This window comes from Triplophysa dalaica, chromosome 14, assembly GCF_015846415.1.
Source record: "Triplophysa dalaica isolate WHDGS20190420 chromosome 14, ASM1584641v1, whole genome shotgun sequence".
Classification (NCBI taxonomy): domain Eukaryota; kingdom Metazoa; phylum Chordata; class Actinopteri; order Cypriniformes; family Nemacheilidae; genus Triplophysa; species Triplophysa dalaica.
In genome coordinates, this window is record NC_079555.1 from 17,476,459 (window position 1) to 17,499,260 (window position 22,802).

The 22,802-nt window shown below is 37.6% G+C and overlaps 1 protein-coding gene across 5 annotated transcripts in view; it reads left to right on the plus strand.

The window, feature by feature from the left end:
* cntn5 (contactin 5) overlaps positions 1-22,802 on the plus strand; it is a 209,376-nt gene that overhangs the window by 150,507 nt on the left and 36,067 nt on the right. For all 5 annotated transcript variants that reach the window (XM_056766423.1, XM_056766426.1, XM_056766425.1 and 2 more), the window contains exons 9-12: positions 2,669-2,850; positions 10,943-11,079; positions 12,198-12,327; positions 20,267-20,411. In XM_056766423.1, the coding sequence (XP_056622401.1) occupies positions 2,669-2,850; positions 10,943-11,079; positions 12,198-12,327; positions 20,267-20,411 (594 nt within the window). The remainder of the gene's footprint in view (positions 1-2,668; positions 2,851-10,942; positions 11,080-12,197; positions 12,328-20,266; positions 20,412-22,802) is intronic.

Sequence of the window (22,802 nt, forward strand, 5' to 3'; positions counted from 1 at the left end):
TAATGAAGCAAATTGAAGCAAGAATTGCTTTTGGTCTCACGCTGTCACTCAGTGTGTATGACAAGCTAACAGTCGGAGAAAATAAGGACTTGTCTTTTGTGTGAATGGAATATGCCAAAGCTTTATTGTCAATAGTGCAGTCTGTCTGCAGGGATGCTTTTCAGACTCGGCATTGCAGCGGGCAGTTTCAAAGGCAAACTGCCAGCTCATAATGGCCAATGTGCCTGGAGCCGAAAATGTTACCCGGGCTACACGAGGGGTCTGCTTTCATGCACGCTGACATTCTGCTGAAGGTGTGACCTTTCTGTAAGGTTCTCACACTGTTTAGGAAATAATGCACAGATATTTCCATGTCATTTTTTATTTGAAAGCGGTACTTGATGACATCATATGAGCTTACAATGTTAGATGCCTTGAAGCTGGTCATCAAAAGCTGGTCATCATTTATTCACTCTCATGTCGTTTGAATCCTGAATATGAATCTTCTTCTGTTGAACACAAAATTGATAAATGTTTCAGTTATTCTTATGTCCATGCAAAGTGAGTGTTGTTTGCTTACCAGCTTTCTTCAAAACATCTTTTTGGTGTCCTTTTGAAGAAAGATAGACATTTGGAATGACACAAGGGTAAATAAATTGTCAACAGATTTAGATTTTTGGGTGAACTACATTTACATTTAGTCATTTAGCAGATGCTTTTCATCCAAAGCGTCTTACAGAGAGTTCAGGGAGCAATAAAGCGATATATCATACTGGAGCAATAATACAATAGGTGCTAATACAAAGTTACTATTTTCAACAAAAGCCAGACCAAGACCTGTTGAGACAAAGAGAGAGGGTTAGTTTTTTTTTACTATTGATTTTTACTATCCTTTTAATGCTTTTTAGTTTTTGCCTCTTACATTTGTGTTGTATTTCACTGCTGGTTGTAAGTTTATCAAGATGCGACTGTTTTAGAATGTGTTTAATGAACTTACTTAATACAATGAGCTTTGTATCCATAATGCAATTATTTAGCCAAACAGGTACAGATAGCACACTGCAAAAAATGACTTTTTTTCAAGTAAAAATGTCTAAACAGTCTTGAATTAAGAAGCATTTTCTTGATGAGCATACTGACCTTAGAAAATAAGTCTTCTTTTTGGTAAAAATATATGAAATTTCAGTGAATTTGTGCTTAAAACAAGCAAAAAAATCTGCCATTTTGCTCATCAAGAAAATGCTTCTTGATTCAAGAATTTGTAGTAAAAATTTTACTGGAAAACAAGAAAAAAAGTAAGAAAGTCATTTTTTGCAGTGCAACAATAACTTTCAACTATAGTTGAAACTAGTAACTTTGTATTAGCACCTATTGTATTATTGCTCCTGTATGACAGATCACGTTATTGCTCCCTGAACTCTCTGTAAGTCGCTTTGGATGAAAAGCAACTGCTAAATGACTAAATGTAAATATAGTTCACCCAAAAATCTGTTCACCATTTATTTACCCTCGTGTCATTCCAAATGTCTATCTTTCGTCAACCCGTTTCATGAACTTACTTAACAAAATGAGCTTTGTATCCATAATGTTCTAATTTAGCAAAATGCACTCATACAAATACCAAAAGCATAAATTAAAAATCTAATGTAACGTGGCACAACCAATACGTTTAATGACCTCTGTGTACGCTGTGCATATGCACACATCGCATCCCTCAACCATATGTTTCACATCATAGCCATTACTATATCACATATTTTAACAAGTCGGAAATGCTGTACTGACAAGCATCCCGACTCACAACTTTTTGGTTTTTATAAATCATCAACTGAAATATGCAAATCTGATCCGGGCCCGCAATATCAGCTGACCTCTAAAGCACTGTTTACATCGGTAGAACTCACAGCAGATGGCTCAAGGTATCCTACTCTCTCAAACACGCTAATGTTTGTTCTCTAACCCAAACGACCCCTCGAGCTTTATCACGCACCCATCATAATGTAACCTGACAGCTCGGAGAAACTTCATCCTGTGCGCAAACGTCCCGGGAAGATTTAAAGGAGCGCAGAGGGAGAGTAGACCTCAGAAATGTGACGTTTTTATCAGGGGGCCGGCGGTTGATTGATAGCAGCGCTGGGGTTTTCCTCTGCATCGCATTTCCACCGTTGGAAAGCTGTGAAATGGAGCTGTCACTCTGGAGCAGCGCTGATCATGTCTGATAGAGCGGGTTATCTGCTGGCGGGCGGCGCACCTAGCAGGTCATATCACACGCCCGCTGCAGCCACAAATAGGGATGGATGGCGGTGTACAAATACTGCTTATCTGCACAGCTATCAGGACGTTTATTGTGTTACTCAGTACACGGCCACTTACAGAGGACGAGGCGTATCAGATTGTCCTCTGTGTACTTTTGAAAAAACCTGCGGTATCAGTTTTACAAATTAGTGCGGCTGGTTGACTACACGTTTTTCGGGGGGCCGGGAGATAGAAGTAATTGCTTTGAGATAGCGTGTGTGTGTTTTTAAAGGTGAAATGAGCTTTCCGGCAGGTTAAATAGCATGGCACTCGCAACCCAAGACCGTGGGTTCGAACCCTTAGATATACACACATTCATAGAGTGTATGTTGCTTTGCACAGTATTTTATGTTTGTTTCGTAGAATATTTATTGAATATTTAAAACATTTTCAGTCCTGTCCCCACGATCACCTGGAGGAAGATGAGTGGGAACATCCCGAAGAAAGCACGTCTGCGCAAATCACAGGCGGTTCTTGAGATCCCCAACATCCAGCTGGAGGATTCTGGGAGTTATGAGTGTAAAGCTGAAAACACGAGAGGAGGCACATCCTACAGAGGACATCTGCAGGTCTATAGTGAGTACAAGTTTGAACATCACAGCAACTATACACTGTAAAAACCCATTTCACATGTGAGTTTTTTTGTGGGGGGATCCTTACAGCTTAATTCCCGCCCCAGCTGAAACAGATAACCCCGCCCCCAAAGTCAAGTCACTGGTTAAGCCAATTTTGAAGCACTGACTGGTCTGGAAACTCAAACATGGAATTAAATGTTAGCACTGCAAAAAAATCTTAGTATTTTTTTCTCATTTTCCAGTAAGAATATGTAAACATTTTTAAATCAAGATGCGTTTCCTTATGTACTTAATTAGTTCTCGCCGCGTCTCTTGTGACTGCGTCATATTTGTAACGAAATCTGTGACAACCAATGAGATTCAAAGTTGAGATTCTAGAGTCTGAGTGCCAAAATTTTGTGTGCCTAGTCATGAATTATGTTTTTTTAAACTCTACTAATTTAAACTTAAATTATAAATCGTTTTACTCAGAAATGTATCGTTTGGCTTCAGAAGACATGTATTAACCCCCTGTGGTCGTATGGTAAATTTTTATGGTGGATGAATGTGCTTTTTGGCCCTTTAAAAACTGATGGTATCATTAAATGGTATATATGATCTAGAATAATATTTTATATTCCTCCCATTGTGTTCGAATGAAGCAGGAAATCATAGACACTTGATTTAAGAATGATTAGATATTTCTACTAAAAACGAGACATATCATATTTTGTCTTTACTTACATAAAGTCCATGCGTATAAAACTTGCAAAATGAAAGCTTTTTAATAAAAAATATGGTAACACTGTATAATAACTGCACGCTATGAATCATTAGTAAAGCATCCGTGCATAGTTAATTAATCATTTATGAAGCATTAGCCCCACATTAATAGACATTAGTAAGCAGTTTATAAATACAGCTATAAATGCTTTGTTCTTGATTTATAAGCATGTATATAAAGTGTTACCAAATATGGGTACTCATTTACATGTAATGTTATAAGAAAGAGTCATAGAAAAGTCAAAAAACTTGTTTGGGATGTTTCCTTTGAACAAATCTCACATTCTCTCTTATTCTGTTTGGACTACAGACATGAATAATACCTGGAATTGTGTGATTTCTTGAGGTACACCATTTCTTATCAACAAAAACAACTTGATTTGTTAAAAAGAAACCTGAGCTATATCTAGGCAACAGAATATAATAGAAACGTGTGTCTTGATTCTGCCTCATCATGTCATGTCTTTATTGGTCTTGTGGCAGAATCATGGCAGGATCCCTTGTTTCATGTGGAGAGAGACAGTTTTGGATCTTTTGGATCTCCATACTCTCTCTCTTCAGGTCTCGTCTCTGTTCCCGTCCTTTCGACTCGTTATTGGTTGTTAATTAGTTTATGCCACACACCTGTTCCCATTTGATTTCTTCCCCTTTAAATAGTCCTTAAGTTTAATGTCTTGTTCTCGTGCATTGTATTCTGTAGACCTGTGTATGTGTTAGCTCTCTATGTTCAGCGTGTCTTCAGATGTATTCATTGCGCTTGTATCCTGTACTTACCGGTTTCCTTATGCTCGTGTTCCTGTTTTGGATTTTACTGTCAAGTATAGTAAGTGTTAAGTTTATGTCAAGTTTAGTTTAGTTTTGTGTGAGTCAGTCTATGTCGCATTTATTATCCTGTCCGTTCAGTTATATCACATCGTGGGTTTTTGTTTCGTTTTTTTGTGTTTAAATAAATATCCTTTTTTTGTTAACCCCTATGTTGGCTGCCTGCAATTGGGTTCTCCACCGTATTTCATGACACGTGTGGAACACCACTTTTATATACTATACTGCTGCCGTGTGCCGCAATGTATAGCATCTGATAAATTAATTTTATATTAAAAAACTATTTTTCCATTTTTCTCTGCTGTAAGCCTCCCCAGCCGAAAACTGCTGCAGGTTTTTCCTGTGAAACGTGGAAGTAATGCATGCATAGAGCCCATTATTTTACTTGCCATATTCTCTCTCTTTTCTGGCATTATTTTGACTGGCCTTTATGACACAACATATACATTTAAGCAGAGCCAGTCAGCTTTTGTCAAAGTTTCGCGAGGAAAAAATGACCGTGTCCTCTTTTGACTTTTTTCCAATTAAATTGTAGGGACTGTTTTATCTTTATTCTTGCTTTTGCAGTTTAAATGCATATTTTTTGACCCAGATATTTCCCCTGACCCTCCGTGGCTTTAATACAGGCCTGAACCAGGCGTTTGGGATCTCCATTCATCTCTTCCAGACTCTTTCCTTATCCGTTCGATAGAGGTTCTGACTTAGATAAAGTGTCCTGTGTCATAAAAGTAAGTGTATCAGCGGGGCACAAGATGAATGTAGTGTCGCCATGATTTTATAAAAAAAATGGATTTAGGAGGTTTATGACTGTCAAAGGGACCCGTGATTCACCACATTCTCTGGGTGAACAAAGCCGGTAAAAACAACAGCTGTTTTTCTTCCCCATCCCAACGATGTCCAAACGCAAGTGTCTTCTTTTGTGATTTCTCCATCAGCTGTTTGGGATTTACGTGAGATTAAATGAGCTGTCGCTCTTTATGCGTCCTGAAATTTAGTCAATCCCCTTACGTGTCAGTCAGACGGGGATTTCTGTCTGAGTGTGCAGTACTTGGCCAGTATTTCAAAGTATTTCTGTCAGTCTGTGTTGCTTTAAAATGTGATGTTTATGCCAAAGTAACATTTAGTTAACATGAAATCAAAATTGGATTCCTGTGCACTCCTCTTGCACATAAAGAAGTTTATAATCTTTCATTAATTTAATGTAAAACGTGCTCTTAGTATTTAATTAAGCAGCAATACATTTACTGTAGTGTGTGAAAGTCAACCAATCATAACCTAGGTCATTTGCATATATAATTCATTAAAACTGCAAAGTGCCGCAGGGATAACATGTTTTGTACACTGGTTCCCATGACAAAAACCCATTAGGAATTTCCGTAGGTTGTTGGAGCATCATATAAATTAAGCTCTGTGATCAACAAAGGTTTATAATGCTCATACCTATTGTACTTCAAGAAAACCTTAACAAACGAACACAACAAATTCAATCGCCAGAAATCTAAATACAGTAGCCAGAAATAAAAAACTAATCCCTGCTATGGAACTAATCTGCGGATTAATCTCCCTCAACTCAACTTTATTTATATAGCGCTTTTTTTCAATTTTTATTGTTACACATTGAATACAAGAAAAACAACTAAAGGCATATACCTGTAAAAACAAGAAAAAGGTGAAAACAACAAAAGACAGACATACAAATGCTCCATACACACAATATGCATACATACTTACACACATTGACATAGACGCAAACACACTCGCACAGTGAAAGCACACATTTGAGATAAAGGAGAGAGAAGCACAGGTCAAATATTAAACGGACTATAAATTCTAATATGCAATATTAATTATGTTTAACTTCTAAATTCTAAATTCTAAACATAAATTCTTATGTTTAATAAAGAATTGTAAATCCTCTTGGATCCTATTTTTCTACCGGACCCTCTGATGATCCTCTTGGGTTGGGGGGATGTTGAATCATTGGACAGGCGAGTGACAGTCATGTATTGAGGTAATCACGTTCAGTCTCAGGATGTCAGTAGATGGTTGTGTGCATCTCAGTCAGAGCGGGGCTGGAGATCTGTCATGTCATTAGTTTTTGTCAGTCACACCACAGCAAGGGCTCATGCGATACATGTCGCATGTGAATAAAGTGTCTCTCATAATGAATACTGGCTCTTGGACAATATAAAGGAACTGATTTCTCATTTGCAACCATTTTAAAACCAGTAAAAAGCTGGTTTTAAAAGAACCTTGTGTGACAAAGAACCTTGTGTGAAACAGAAAGTTTCTTCAGATGTCAAATATTCTTTATAGAACCAAAAGGTTCTTTTATGGCATCGACTGACCTTTTGAAGCACCTTTTTAAGAGTGTATAAACAATATATCGGATGAAAGGACAGAGCCTTTGCCATAACATCTCATATGTGGGAAATTTTCTTGAAAAATACAACCTATTTAACAAAAACCTTATTTAAAAGTATTTTTAAATTTAATTAAATATTTTGTAATTTTTTTAAATTGCTGTAAAATTCAGTGGATCTTCAGACGTTCTTTGGCAGGACTGGGGTTCTATTTAGAACCGCTGAAGATCCATACAAGGGCTTAAAAAACTCCCTCCAGAATTCTTTTTAATTCTGGCCATGTTGCTTTAGTTTTTAACTGTTATGTTATTCAAGTTTAATGTCTACGGATGGTCCCATTTAGCAACTTAATTTTGAAATGTAATAGCTTTAACAATCATGAGTAGGGCATTACTTGAATGAATAAAATGTGAAAATATTTCGAGCTTGTGGCTTGGGCTGAGAATCGATTCCAAAAAGAATAGTTTCCTGTATTCTGAGGCATTGGGAATCTTCTCATTAGGAGCCATTTTAAACAAAATAGCCAATTTCATTTGTCAACTCACAGTCACCTGTCAAGAAGAGATCAGACTTCAGAAAAAAAACAATGGATGCTATCTCGGAAATTATGATACTGACATAAAATATTCTACATCGATGCATAAAACATTTATTTATTATTATGTATATAAAAAAAATCTAAGAAAGAGTTTGTTTTATTAATGACACATTAAAATTGGAATGACATCGGGCATATTTCATTCACGTCTTTTCAGCGGCTGTAAAAGCTCTGTTATTCAGAGAAACCTCTCAGCTCTCGCTACAGTTTAACACACCTTTTCTTAATCTATCACTGTATATGATAATACTGGGCCCTATGGCGCGAATACATGTTTTTCTGTGTCCTTGGTGTATTATTAATTGCCCATGCATGTATTAGACATGTAAAATCACTACTCACTGGTTAACTGGCCAATCATAGCACACCTCGCTTTTCAGAGCGATGAGCTTTGTCAAAAATCAGCGCGTTTCAGAGAATCGGGGCAAAGAGGAGATATACATGCATGATATGTGGAAAATACAGCTTTTAACACCTTAAATCGTGTATACACATTACATTACATCTAAATCAAACGATAATATTCTACTTTAATACTTGTCCTAGACTAAAATATATGTTAGATCTGTCTTAACTGAATACTGCTTGAACTGACATTGTCGTAAAATACAGCAGTGCCATTGTTTTGTCTGAAGATGCACAACTGTAATATTTTTTTGAAGGGCATGTTTGTAAAAATTACTTAAATGTCCTAATTTAACTAAAGCCTAGTCCTGGCTTAATCTTATCCCTGTGCAGGAAATCACCCCATAGTGTTCTTTGTGTCTTCCTGTTAATGACGCCTTCGACCTGTTAACCGCGATCACCTCAGAATGCCCTGGGCACCAGACATTCAGCCATCACCAGCTAACAGTATTCCAGGCACACATCTGCTCATACAATTTGCATACTACCAATTCTCTCCGAAGGCCCTTTTCTCTGGGCCGCATGATTGAAGGCTCGTCCACAGCAGGGTTCTCTCCCAGAGCAAGTTAGCCGTGCGTCGCGACCTGCTTGAATTATGCGCCACGTGCGTGTCCCGAGTGAGCAACGAGCAGCACTGGGGTGCACCTATGGGCAGGGGAGCGCATCCTTCTCGAGGCTGCTACCCACCGTTTTTATGTTGGCCGAGGGTCTGCGGTGAAGAATGGTGGTGTGGATGTAGGGAGGCGATTCGTTTTATTACCATGTCCAAGAGCTGTAACTCAAGGAGTCCGTGCCTTTGCCAGAGGTTACCTCCATCTTATCTTTCCTCTGTTTCTCCCACCCTCCTGAAACGGGAACAACATGCACTGTAAATTACAAAAAACACTTAAAAATCTCACTGGGAATGATATCAATGATTATTTTTCTGTCCATTAACATGATGTTGTGAACAATAATGCAAACTCTTAACTGAAAGTAGCGCATTATGCTTTTAATGAGTATACCGGATGGATCCAGTAAAGGCACATACTAGATTGTTAGGGTGTTGTGTCTGCTTTCAATGGCGTTACTATGCGGTTGCTAGGTGGTTCTGTGTGATTGCTTATTGGCCCCAATGAAAAAAGCCCAGCCTTTTTGATATATTGGCATCTAGACATACTGTGGGTCTCTACTCCAGTGTGAGTTTATGGGATTTTTCACCAATTTTATCGTCCGCCGGAAGCGAATTGGAAGTCACGTTACCGAGAAAATAAATGGCACACCTCTGCTCAACAAGCCACATGATTTAATTTATCATACATGTCTGTAGCACAACCGGTGAGGAATGAGTTACTGTATTTACTGTACAGTCAAGGGTTTGTTCAAATCCCCAACCACAAACATTGGAAATAATACACAGCACCGCTAATAACATTCATCTGTAGTTATTATGGAATAATGTCAAAGCGGCATATGTTTCCGCTCAGATGGATTGCAAATACTCTCTTGTGCAGGGCATTGTGGGTAATAAAAGTCATCTGCTTTCACAACTTTGAGTCTCGTCATTTTTAATGAAAACACTCCCCACTGTTTCTCTCATACATATTCATTCAACAAAAAGGACAGTGTAACAGAGGATGCCTACAAACTGCAACTGCGTGTGATGTTTAACTAAATTTAGTACTGTCTGTACAGCCGGAGCAACGGTTGGATGTTTGAAAAAAGGAAGAAACTGTCCTTAAACTACTACTATTGGTCATTAACATCAAAGCAAAGTCTTTCCACTTCTGAGGGTTTAATAGAGGCTTTTGAGGATTGGTTGTTTGTCTTGTGCTGACTTTTAAGTTTTAATTCCATTTCTAAAAGATTTAAGAACTTGTAAAGTGAAACGGATTAATTTGTATTAAGTGTTTTTAAAGCAAACCTGTACAGAACACAAAGTGCATGGAAGTAAATCCTTTTGGATCCTATTTTTCTACCGGACCCTCTGATGATCCTCTTGGGTTGGGGGGATGTTGAATCATTGGACAGGCGAGTGACAGTCATGTATTGAGGTAATCACGTTCAGTCTCAGGATGTCAGTAGATGGTTGTGTGCATCTCAGTCAGAGCGGGGCTGGAGATCTGTCATGTCATTAGTTTTTGTCAGTCACACCACAGCAAGGGCTCATGCGATACATGTCGCATGTGAATAAAGTGTCTCTCATAATGAATACTGGCTCTTGGACAATATAAAGGAACTGATTTCTCATTTGCAACCATTTTAAAACCAGTAAAAAGCTGGTTTTAAAAGAACCTTGTGTGACAAAGAACCTTGTGTGAAACAGAAAGTTTCTTCAGATGTCAAATATTCTTTATAGAACCAAAAGGTTCTTTTATGGCATCGACTGACCTTTTGAAGCACCTTTTTAAGAGTGTATAAACAATATATCGGATGAAAGGACAGAGCCTTTGCCATAACATCTCATATGTGGGAAATTTTCTTGAAAAATACAACCTATTTAACAAAAACCTTATTTAAAAGTATTTTTAAATTTAATTAAATATTTTGTAATTTTTTTAAATTGCTGTAAAATTCAGTGGATCTTCAGACGTTCTTTGGCAGGACTGGGGTTCTATTTAGAACCGCTGAAGATCCATACAAGGGCTTAATTGGGTCTTTAAACTGTACTATATAGCACCTAAGTCATCCCATAGATCCTCTGAAGCACCAAGATTTGGTTCTATATAGAACTTAAATTGGTTCCACAAATTAAGAGTTAATTGGGGAAAAAGTCATAGTTCATGGTTTGTTCATAGCAAGAATTGCCCCCTATACTGAAGTGTGACCAAAACAGTTTCACACTCTAAAAAAATGGTGCTATATAGCACTAAAAGTTGGTTCTTGGCTTATAATCATAATTTATTAATAGTTAGTAAGGTAGTTATTAGGTTTAGGGATTGGGTAGGATCAGGGATGCAGAGTATGGTCATGCAGAATATGTGCTTTGTAAGTAATAATAAACATGCTAATAACAACTAGTTAGAATTGACCCCTATACTGTAGTCCTACCATTTTTTTCTTAGTAAATACAGTAAAAAAGATGGCAGAGCAAGTAGAAAAGTGTCCTGACTGAGATTTTCGAGTTCTTGCATGTGTTGAGTTTTTTTCTCTGTGCTCTCCAGCTCTGCCGCAGTGGATCAGTATGATAAATGACACTCAACTGGACAGTGGAGAGCAGCTCCGATGGGAGTGCAGAGCCGCAGGAAAACCCAGGCCCACCTACCGCTGGATGCGCAACGGAGAACCTCTCAGCCCACAGGTAAACACAAAACACAAATATTACAAATGGGCTCATTTTAATAACACTGTTATTTCCACTCGGCATGAATTCCTAGCGAGGTGCCCTGCTGTATGTCTATATCACTCCTCACACAAAAGCTACTGAAATTTCCCAAGGGTTGGTGGTATAATTATACAGGCTTCTACGATACTTTTGTATGGACATATTGTAAAGCAACATCGCAGAGAATGTAATCCCATAATGCTTTTCTGGAACAACAGTAAGAATGGAGAACAGATTGAGACTACAGAAACCCTCTGTACCGCCATTCTAATGTTAAGGGTCTGAAGGCAGATATTTACAGTACGTGTCTGAAATAAGTGTTATAGATAAAACTATTTATTTTATTTCAATACAATTGTTTTGGGAGATATATAAGAAATATATAAAAAATGGATGAGTTACTATTATATGTTATAGGATGTAATATGTTATACTAATTAAAAAAGAAAAAGCAGTCAATAAGATCCCAGCATAATGTACAGTACAATCTCCTTCAATATTGTTTAAATACCTCAAGAAACTTATATATAGTATATTTAATTAATTATAATTATTAATTATTTTGTTTATGCTGGATCCCTAAAATCTTCAAATTAATCTCATTAAATCTATTCAAGATAATGGCACAATGAGCTTTTCACAATACCTCTTATAGCTTTAAGCTTACATGTGTCTCTACCTGTTTCTATTTGTTTTTCTTCTTTGTAATTTTAGAAGAAACCCCTGAGATAAACTTAGACTCAGGCATAACAGAGAATTTACCGTAATGTGGTCTCCTGAGTTACAAATGATCAACTAATGGCATCTTCCACTTGGAAGATTGGAACACTTTCATACCGGTTACACAAAACCTTAAGCTTTAGCTTTTCTTTGGAATACTTCCATCAACACATTAAAACAGACAGGCCTTAATAGTCAAGATGTGTCTATATTGCATTACATATCATTAAGAAGGACAATTATGGAAGTGACATCACTCTTTACTTAAAAAATTACTCATGCTGGAGTGACTGTGGCAGATGTATGACAGACATTAAAGCAGCAGTCTGACAGGTGAGGATGAGTTTTTAAAGCGATTCTTGTCTTCCCCACAGAGCAGAGTGGAAATGGTGAATGGGGAATTGATCATTCACAGGTTACAGCAGGCGGATTCGGGAATGTACCAGTGCGTTGCCGAGAACAAATACGGAAGCATCTACTCCAGCGCCGAGCTCAAAATACTGGGTAACTTCATTTACATTGACGTTCTGTTTTTAGCCTGAAAGAGTTTTCAGGGTTCAATACAAATTATGCTCAATGTACGTTATCTTATATATTAACACTCATAAGCATTTCAAGTCATTACAAAAAAACAATGATAATCAGGTTTAAAGAAATGCATGAACAATTGAAGTCTAAAGCGCAAGACATTCCTCAAAACAGAAATGTGAATGTTATGCTAGTCAAATTATTTTTCAAAATTCATTATTTAAAATTCTAGGTCCATCCATCCATCCATTTTCTACCGCTTATCCGAACTACCTCAGGTCACGGGGAGCCTGCGCCTATCTCAGGAGTCAAATTCTAGGTCATAATTCATTATTCTAATTATAACATCTACTAGTAATTTTTTTATTCTATCTATGCAATAGATAGAATAATGTATATGCAAATATACAAGCTTTCTTGTAAAATAGTTATGAATTTAAGTATTGTATTAGAAAAAAAATCAAGCAGTATCTGAGCAGTATTACACTTATTGTTATACATCGAAATGTCTTTTTTTGTGTAAATATGGCTTAAACAAGTCTGTACTCATTCTCTGCATACACAGTCAGCAAAGGCAATTGAAAAGCGAACAAAAAGAGTTACTAATGTATTGAGAATGGGTGAACAATGTAAAATTGACATTTATCCCCACAGGTAAAGCGTCTCTAAATGTGAAGCCCAGTTATTGACAGGTGCATTTCAATCAAACACAATGAATAATCCACATGGTCATTGTAGAACTGCCACGTGGCAAATCAATTTTCACTTCTTTTTCATTTATTTTTTACCGATCTGAAAGCACTGCCAGCACTTTTGAAAAAGGATACAAACTTGGGTGATATTGAGTTCGGTGTACATGAGGAATGACTAAACTGAGGATTTACACAGAGAACGCTGTCACAGACAACCTCACAGCACAGCGGACAGAAGCAAAAGAAAGCAGGCAAGATAAAAGAAGAGAAACATGAAGGCATCGAGGGGAAAGAAGTTGTGTTGGCTCGGATTTGGTTTGTTTGTCTGTCACGGTGTAATGAGAACAAAAACATGTTGCAATGGCTTACGAAAAAGCGCCAGCGCACTCCGTCTCTGGACATCTAGGACCAGACAAAGGAGATGCACAATGGGATTGCGTATTAAATGTGGACGCCCTCATTTTCTCCTTGTCAGCTTTGATTCTTCGACGAATTCCAAGATGCATGTGGTTGCCTTGCGGTCGCTTTCCTGTGGGTCATTCAGATTTACATCCCTCATCATGGTCTTGTTTGTCCGTAGGTCTGAATATGAACTCTTTTGAAAGTATCCGTGTTGACTTGAAAGCCTCATGGCTCAATTTAAGAAGGGAAAGGAAAAAATATGTACTGTAGATAGATATACATATCCATCCGCAGAAAAAATTATATACTTTTCAATGTAATAACCTGGATTTTTATCACAGATTTCATATGTCTTTCACATTGCTGTTGGATGACTTTGTCACTCCTGAGGTTTGATTTTGTTGAAATTTAACAAACACTGGACTGGAATGGCCACAATGCATTCAGAAATTCACATTACAGGAAAATTTTAAATGGTCTCTTGTTTTTTCGGTGGCTGTATATAATATCATTTATAATTTAAATTACATAACAAAATAATAAATCATATTATAAACACAAATTATAAATGTATTATGATTTATCATTTAATATATATTATTTATCTACATCATATAATATATTGCCATAGTATTTAGAGAAAATGTACAATCGGTATATACACTGCTTATCCAAAAAAAGTCACACACTCTTATATTTCGTTAGACCGCCTTTAGGTTTGATTACAGCACGCATTTGCCATGGCATCGTTTTGATAAGCTTCTGCAATGTCACAACATTAATTCCTGTCCAGAGTTGAATACATTTTTCACCAAGATCTTGTATTGATGATAATTGAGTCGGACCGCTGCGCAAAGTCTTCTCAATGGGGTTACGGTGTGGACTCTGTGGTGTCGAATCCATGTGTGAAAATGATGTCTCATGCTCCCTGAACCACTCTTTAATAGTCTGAGCCCGATGAATCCTGGCATTGTCATCTTGGAATATGCCCGTGCCATCAGGGAAGAACGTATCTATTGATGAAATAACCTGGTCATTTAATATGTTCAGGTAGTCAGCTGACCTCGTTCTTGGGACACATAATGTTGTTGAACGTAGACCTGCCCAGGTGTTGACTTTTTTTTGGACGGGCAGTGTATGTACTGTATTATAGCGGGCGTAACACAAAGGGTTTCTGCCAATCTCATATTAATCTTGAGTACCTATAGAGTAGTATTGCATACTTTGTATCATCAAAGCTTTACGATTGTTTCCGAAAACATACAGCGTGTGCGGGGGGAGGGGTAGGCTGAACCAAAGCACATGCGCATCCATTGTCAACAAAACACAGACATCAGTTTCACTCAATGCCTGCAGTTTATGTCCGGCATGATTTTAGCGCTGAGACGGCTCCATATAACAGTTTCAAACAATCTCTAAATCCAGTGTTATATCCACAGTTTATATAACATTCATCACCCAATTGCAGTGAACAAACAAACACCTAAGCTTCGCTAACGTATACTCAATCTCTCCCCTGCTAACAAGTGAAAGTGACGTATGCACATGCTCCTTCCACTGCTCTCAGTGCTGCCATGTGGCCATGCCGCTTTAAGACACATCTGCCCCTATGATCCTGTTGGCACATAGTCTAACTATTACAGTATTAAATGTGGGATTCATACCATGCAATTTTCCCAGAGCTGCAAATAACTATTTCCCTTCGCTGGTCCTTTCCCTCTGGCTGAAAAGTGCTTGTTTAGTGCATTATCAGTCCCAAATTATGTTTTTATATAGTATTTTTATGTATTTGTGTCAAATCCCCCAGTTACTCTGCGCCGGTGGGGAGAGCTGTCCTCTGTGTCTTGGTTTATTCTGTTATAATCATGTGCGCATATTGTAGTGACATAGTACACGGCAAACAGCAGCCCTCGTTCACATGAGACACAGCTGCAGGGTGAGTCAAGGTCCGGCATGGTCCGCAATTTGTGGCACCGTCGTGTTGCCCAGACCCTTGAGGGCGGTGAAGTAGGCTGCACTCGGTGAACCATCAGTGCAAAACACCTCTTAGTATTCACAGTGAGAGACGCATGTCAAAACTCTTGGTTTAAAACATATATTCAGACACCCATAAGCACTCTGCGGCGTACACAGAATAGACGCGCATTTTCTACCTCAAAAACACACGTTTGCATGCCTGCCCCACACAAAAGATGATCACTGAGTCTCAGATTGTGCCGAGGTGGTGAGAACAGAAGCCCTTTGGCAATTGCTGAGATTAAAATGGCATCTTTTCTAATGTCACACATAAAAAACATGGTTCAACCTTTGACTAACCACTGCTGGCGAGACCTGTCAGCGTGTAACTACAGGCCCCAGTAGACTCCAGCAGCTCTGCAGACATCATCACTTTAAGCCTGTATGTGTTTAGTTCTGCTCCGTAGAATATCATCACACACACACATTACCTTTTTCAGCCACAGGAGAATGTGTCGTAAAAAAGCCTAGGGCTTTTGTGATGTCTTGTATGTATGCGCATGAACATCAATATATGTTGCAGAGCAGGCAACATTCAAAGGCTTATTATAATGTATATAGAAGAAAAGTCATTTGGAGGCAAAAGGTCCTTACTTGCAAGTTCAGAAATCATGATTATTATGCTATTAGCAATTTTGTTGGAATAAAAAAGGCACATTAGAGAGACTCTTTTTTTCACATGCAAGCAAACACAGAACAATTCTTTAGTGTTAGTGCCACAAAATTAAGAGCAAAAGATACTAATCCCGTGAGAGAAAATTCAGCTCATTATTATGATATTTTTTGCTACTGTATATCTGTATTTAGTCAACTTGCGGATATAAATTAAATGTGTGCTGTGCATATTTATATACTGTTGGGGTCAAGTTCAGATAAGCCTTGCAGAATCAACATTGAAGAAAATGTTGATAATTCAAGAACTATATGAGAAAAGTGAAGAATTAAATAAAAAATTAAGTTTTTAATATAGTACTGCAATCGATAAGCTTTTTCACATAACAGATTCTTAACATACAGTCCACAATAGAGAATAATTACTTCATTTACAAAAACAGCTCAGAAGTTAAAGGTTCAGTGTATGACATTTTGCGGCATCTGACTGACTTTGGACACCCCTGCTCTAAGGTAATAAAAACATGACGCTTCCTTTTGTACGGTCTTTAACCACCTCTGAAGACAAAGTTATGTACATTATATTGTATTTCTGTCAATAGATTCTCCAAAAAAATACACATCGGACCTTTAACATGCCATTGATTCTTAATGATGTAAAATGTTATACTGACAACCCGATAACACAGTGGAGGACCTGGAGTTTTTTTCTGAAGTCCACTGGGCATTTTAAAAGCTTAGTTCATACAAGGGACTGCTGTTAATGCATTCAGCTTATTGGTTGTATCAGCGTGTCAAGAGCCTTCCAGCAGACAGATGAGACATTTAACAGTAATTATCTTCAAATGTGCTTGTCAATGGCTTAGCCTGGGAATGTTTTACATCTGATGGACAATCGTGCATAACAACTAGAAATGTACATTTTCTGAAGAAAAAGTGAGTGGTGCTTTGTCGCAAACCGCATAACTTGGCACTCTCTAGGGTGATGATACATGAAGGCAAGAAAGAGTTTATCCAATCACCATGTCTCTACAATGTTCTGATTCTTAGATATAGGTGTTGCTAAACGGTTGCTAGGCTAACCTACTTGGTTGCTAGGGGCGTGGCTTAGCATATGTCAGTGGATGATACTAAATACTATGGGTGAAACGAACCAACCCCTAGGCTATGAGTGAAATGAACAAACGCCCATGTCTCTAAGATGTTCTGAGGCTTAGATATAGGTATTGCTAAACATTTGCAAGGCTAACCTGTTTGGTTGCTATGGGCGTGGCTTAGCATATGTCAGTTGATGATACTAAATTTTATGAGTGAAATGAACCAAACCCTGAGTCTCTACAATCTTCTGTTGCATATAGGTATTGGTAAACGGCTGCTAGGTTAACCTATTTGGTTGCTAGGGGGCGGGGCTTAGCATCTGCCATTAAAGATACTCTAGACTATGAGTTAAATGAACCAAGCCCCATGTCTCTACGATGTTCTGATGCTTAGATATAGGTATTGCTAAACGGTTGCTAGTATAACCTGTTTGCATTGTTGGGGAAGCTACATTGAAACTGTAGTTAGATAAACAAGCGACTCATCAATAAAAGTAGTTAAGTTACAGCTTAGCTACCCATTTGAAAAAGTAGTTAGCTACACTACAAGTTACTTTAAAAAGTAACTAGCTACATTGAAACTACTTTGATTTTAGAGTGTCATTGTATATTAAGAAAAACTGAATTATTGCTAATGAAAAATATTTTAAGAAATCAAAATATAATTCTGAAATACAATTCAGTTATGATTTCAGTGTTGTTTTATTTTGTAAATTACACAGTACGTAAGTTAAAATTAAATTCAAATTTATCTCAAGTTTGCAAAATGTAGACAATGTGAATCATTAAAACAACAAAAAGAACAAATGTAGGGCCAAATAACTCACCTGTATGTGTTTTGCTTAAACTTGTGCCTCAAGTCTTCGATGCAGACAGCGTATTAATTTTTGGTTTTGAACAGAATACATAAAAATGTGTAACCATTACTGTTTACATCTTTAAGAGACATGAACTTGGACAAAATAAGGCCACGGGCAATTAATCACTGCGGGTCAAGCCAGCCGGCATTTAAATTCGGATGCGCGGGTATTGAGTGGTTTACGGTAAATTCCAGGAACGCTGCTTTTAAGCTTTATTTAAATGTGGAGGATCTGTGTCTCTTGCAAATAACATATTTCTTCTCTTACGTTTAGAATATCTTGTTTTTGTTGTAATTCAGGCATTTTTTTCAAAGCATGTTTGCATGATTATTGCTGTATATTGTATGTCTCTGTCAATAACTTTTAATTAATTGTTTTTTAAATGCCTTGTAGACCTTTGTCCTGCCAATAAAACGGTTTAAGCAGCTATGTAGTTTGTCTATATTCTGTAGTCTTACGAAAATTGACCAAGTTTTTATTTGTGGTAAAAGTGTACTAAACATGTTTGTGTGTATTGATTAATATAGGAAAACCATGGTTATAATACAGTACCCATGGATTTGAGAAGGTACTAAGTAGGTAGAGTATGGTTTTTGAAAGCAGTTTTTTCCGTTTTCGAAAATACACAGTTTTCTGCTTTAAAAGGCTATAGAAATATTACACATCTTCCGATTCTGAATCTGTCGAGGTCGCCATGCCTTGCGCCATCCTGGATGTGTGTGTGTGTCAAGTTTACTTTGGCACATTCACATAACCATCAGACGCGAACAGAGTACTGTGCGTTTAGCTGCAAGATGCGTGAAAGAACAATAAATGGCAGTAATGCAATTTTTTTGTTTGTGATCTTCAGTAGTAAGTAAGATGACGACGCATGTGCTCAGCGCTGCACTGCTTTTGCTTAAAAGTTCGTCACAATCGAACGTAGCGAGTAGCGTTTGGGCATGCTACACTGCTACTTGCTTCTAAAAGTATTTAACTACCGGAAAAGCTACACTGTTTTTAAAGTAACTTAACTACCGTCAAGCTACAGAAAAATTACGTTAAGTTATTTACGTCGCTACTTGTAGTTAGCTACTCCCCAACACTGGCTGTTTGATTGCTAGGGCGTGGCCTGGCAGATGCCATTTGATGATGCTTCAAGTCACAAGTAAAACAAACCAACCCCCATGTCTCTACGATGTTCTGATGCAAAGATATAAGTATTGATAAATGGTTGCTAGGCTAACCTGTTTGGTTACTATGGGCGTGGCTTCGTAACGTAATGAAGTTCCGGGGCTTAAGTCAATTCAGCCAATCCCCTTGTCTCTACGACACTGTGATGCAGAGATATCCACCTGGGTCTTTTATAATGGGAGTCTATGGGAACGGTTGCTAGGTTGCTGTAAATGGTTGCATGGGGCGTGGCATCATAGCGTCATTATGACCATAAGTTACTGATTGGTTGCCTTAGTCAAATAAGCTCACCCCTTGTCTCTAAGTGGTTGTACTGCAAAGATATTCAACATGGGACAGTTATGACAGTTGTGACGCCTTATATGGGCATGTTTCCTGCCCCATGTTAAGTCAATGGTGAACTTTTCGGGACTTTTACAGCCCAATGTGATGTATATTCTTACAGAGGCTGACTCCTCAAATGTGGTAACACTGCTACTACGAAATTCTCGCTCGGAACTACTACTCGTTATAGTTGGACGCCATGTTAAGTCAATGGGATGTTTTTGGTATTTTTTAGGCCCCGATCGCTTATAAAAGTCATAGCACACCATTCCCGTACAGGCCAGTCGTTTTTAGCCCTCATCTGTGGGCCTACGACAAAAGCTGCAGAAAAATCCGTCTTCTGTGTTTCACATATCACATTCTCTGAGGACACAATACAAATTTTTATAATAAAGCCCTTGTTTATTCTTCTGCTTCTGTCATGGGCCAAGACAAATAGTGTCACATGATGTCTACAGTGTGTCAACCCTGTTGAAAAAAACAGCATATGCTGGGTTAGGTATGTATTAATGCTGGTTTGACCAGCTTACGCCAGCACAAACCCGTATTAAAACATACCAAACCAGCATATGCTGTTTTTTCAACAGGGAAGGATTAGCAAGATAGCTAGCCAGCTAAATTAAATTAAGTGACGGAGTGTGAAAATTCTGCATTTGCATATTTACAAATTAGACTTCGTGTTATTTTGTACCATGTTTCTAGTCTCATGCTGGCACTATGTGTGTGTATTTCTAAACAGCGTCAGCGCCCATGTTCAGCACCAATCCTGTCCGACTCATCGCCACCGTGGGAAGAGACGTCTCTCTGGAATGCCGGCCTCGTGCGTCACCCAAACCAAGAATTACGTGGAAGAAAAACGACAGGAGGGTCCAACCGAGCCGAAGGTGAGTCTCTGCCCCAACAGAGGCATTGTGACCTCTCTGACCTTACTTGTTTTGCATGAAAGTGCAACAATTCTCAGGTTTCTCTGTGAAGCGGTGACAGGCCGATCCTAGGGGTTTGTGTTTTTATTGGATTCCAATTAAAAATGCTTATAAACACGCATAGATTTACATGAATCTGTGTGGACGGGAGCTTTAATCGATGTTGTTGTCCACTGATTATGGGTCTCATGCTGGGTTGCGTTCTGTTGTCGTGACTGGTTTGTTTGCGTTCACAGTTAGGAGGCTGGTTTGCTCTGCAAGGTTGCATTGTGATTGATGCATATAATGTTTTTTACGTCTTATTATTACTGTTGTGTATGCATATGTGTGAATATATGTGTGTGCTTTATTATGCTAACAACTACGTAAAAGTGTCTGAAAAAAGTTGGAGTTACTGTTTTGTCCATTCCAGCTGGTCATGTGATCCCAACTCGGCAGCACGCAAAGCTTTCCATACTGGATTTTTCATCTTAGTATTGTGCATATGCTTATAAATAGGCCTAATCTTATTTTAATTATTTACATATATTAAGTAAACAAAGCTATTCATGGAAAACTTGACTTAAGGCACCTTTAAGATGTTGCCAAGCCAACCTTCAGTTGCACTTGACACGATTTGCACTTGTTTGCTGAATTTAAATGCACTCTTGTCTTTTATTCTACCTTCTGCATTTGTTAAGGACATTTCACTCTCTTGCCTTTTTTAAACTGTGAGAAGTAGATTTCAAAGGTGATAGGAAGATATTTAAAAATAAAGGCATTAGATCAGATAGCAGGGTTTAACCATGCCAGTTGATTTACCATGTGCTTTATTGTTTGGTCTTTTATATGTTTCCTGGTAGAGCTCATTATTATTAAAATATAGCCTGCTTGAGATATCCCAGGCCCTGTTTGCATATAACTCAACCTCTATAACAATTATTTTATGCTTAAAAATGAGCGCTAGCTGCTGAACAGATTCTTGATGGAGTCAATCTGTCAATCATCAGGAGAGACAGATCTGAAATTATCGACCCCTGTTGAGCGCCGACGGCTACGAGACATTATTAAGAGCAGACTCTCAGCCACAGACTTTTGTCTGTACGAACAAATATGATCAAGAGTGGTTTTCTTAAACAGATGGCATCTCTCGCTCTTTTCCCGTGGAACAATAGGTTTAAATTTAAATAGCGCTTGAAAATGATTAGAAAACTGACGAAGGGTTAAATTTACTTTAAACCTGCAATTTATCAACACAGTCCAAAAACAATCACCCATAATGTTTCAATGCAAATAAGGTTTAATGTTGAATGTTTCCCATTACTATCCTCAGAAAAAAGGCAGAAAAGATACTTGTTAATAGTGCTGTTTGACTCAGTTTCCACGGCATTTGACAGAAAGCTGATGTGACTTTTTTCAGATTTGTATTTGGGTACCCTGTTGCTAGATATGTGATGATATCATACAATGATTATAATGTCGACTTGATATGATGACTATTGTTTGCTTAAGTGGGTTTCTGTGTTTGAAGCAAATGTGCACATTACATGTGTGTGTGTATTAATGCATAACATGTTATTGAAATCTAAAACACCTTTCGTCTTTTTACGTGTCTCAGTATCGTCATCCTGTGAATTCACACCTCGCTCACTTCTGAACATCATGCACCACTGGCACTGAATGTGTACTAATACTTTTGCCAAGACTGTAATGAAGCTTAAAACTTTATAAGGTAGAGAAGAACACGGAAGCTTCATAACTCACGGAGCTACACCTGCTAGCGTTTCATGTTAGAAACATTTGTGCCAAAATTAACTGTTCCGGTAAGAATCTTATCATGAGAAAAGAGATAATATCAAATTAACTGCAATAACAAAGTCACCCTCAAATAATCTACTGTATACACTGCAAAAAACTGACTTAAAAAACATTTTCCTGACAGTTAAAATAAATTGAACAGTAAAAATAATATTTTAGCAGAATTAAAGCATTGCCTTTGATACATTGTAAAAAAATCAACAATTTCAGATGCCTTATATTTTTTATGAAATAAAATGAGCTTATGAGGATATTAAAATATAAAAAATCTAGTAAATCGGTTCAATATATTAAGTTAAATTGACTCAAAAAGCTTATTTTATTCAGAATTATATTTAAAATTTTAAGGCAGCTGAGATTGGTGATTTTTTTACAGTGTATCAAAGGCAATGCTTTAATTCTGCTAAAATATTATTTTACTGTTTCATTTATTTTAACTCTCTTGAAAAAAAACACAAGAGGACATGTATTATCATTGTATCATGATTAGTGTTAAATTTGACTCCAATCCCAAACTAAGATACTGAATTGAATATTTTCAAATATTGATCAAAT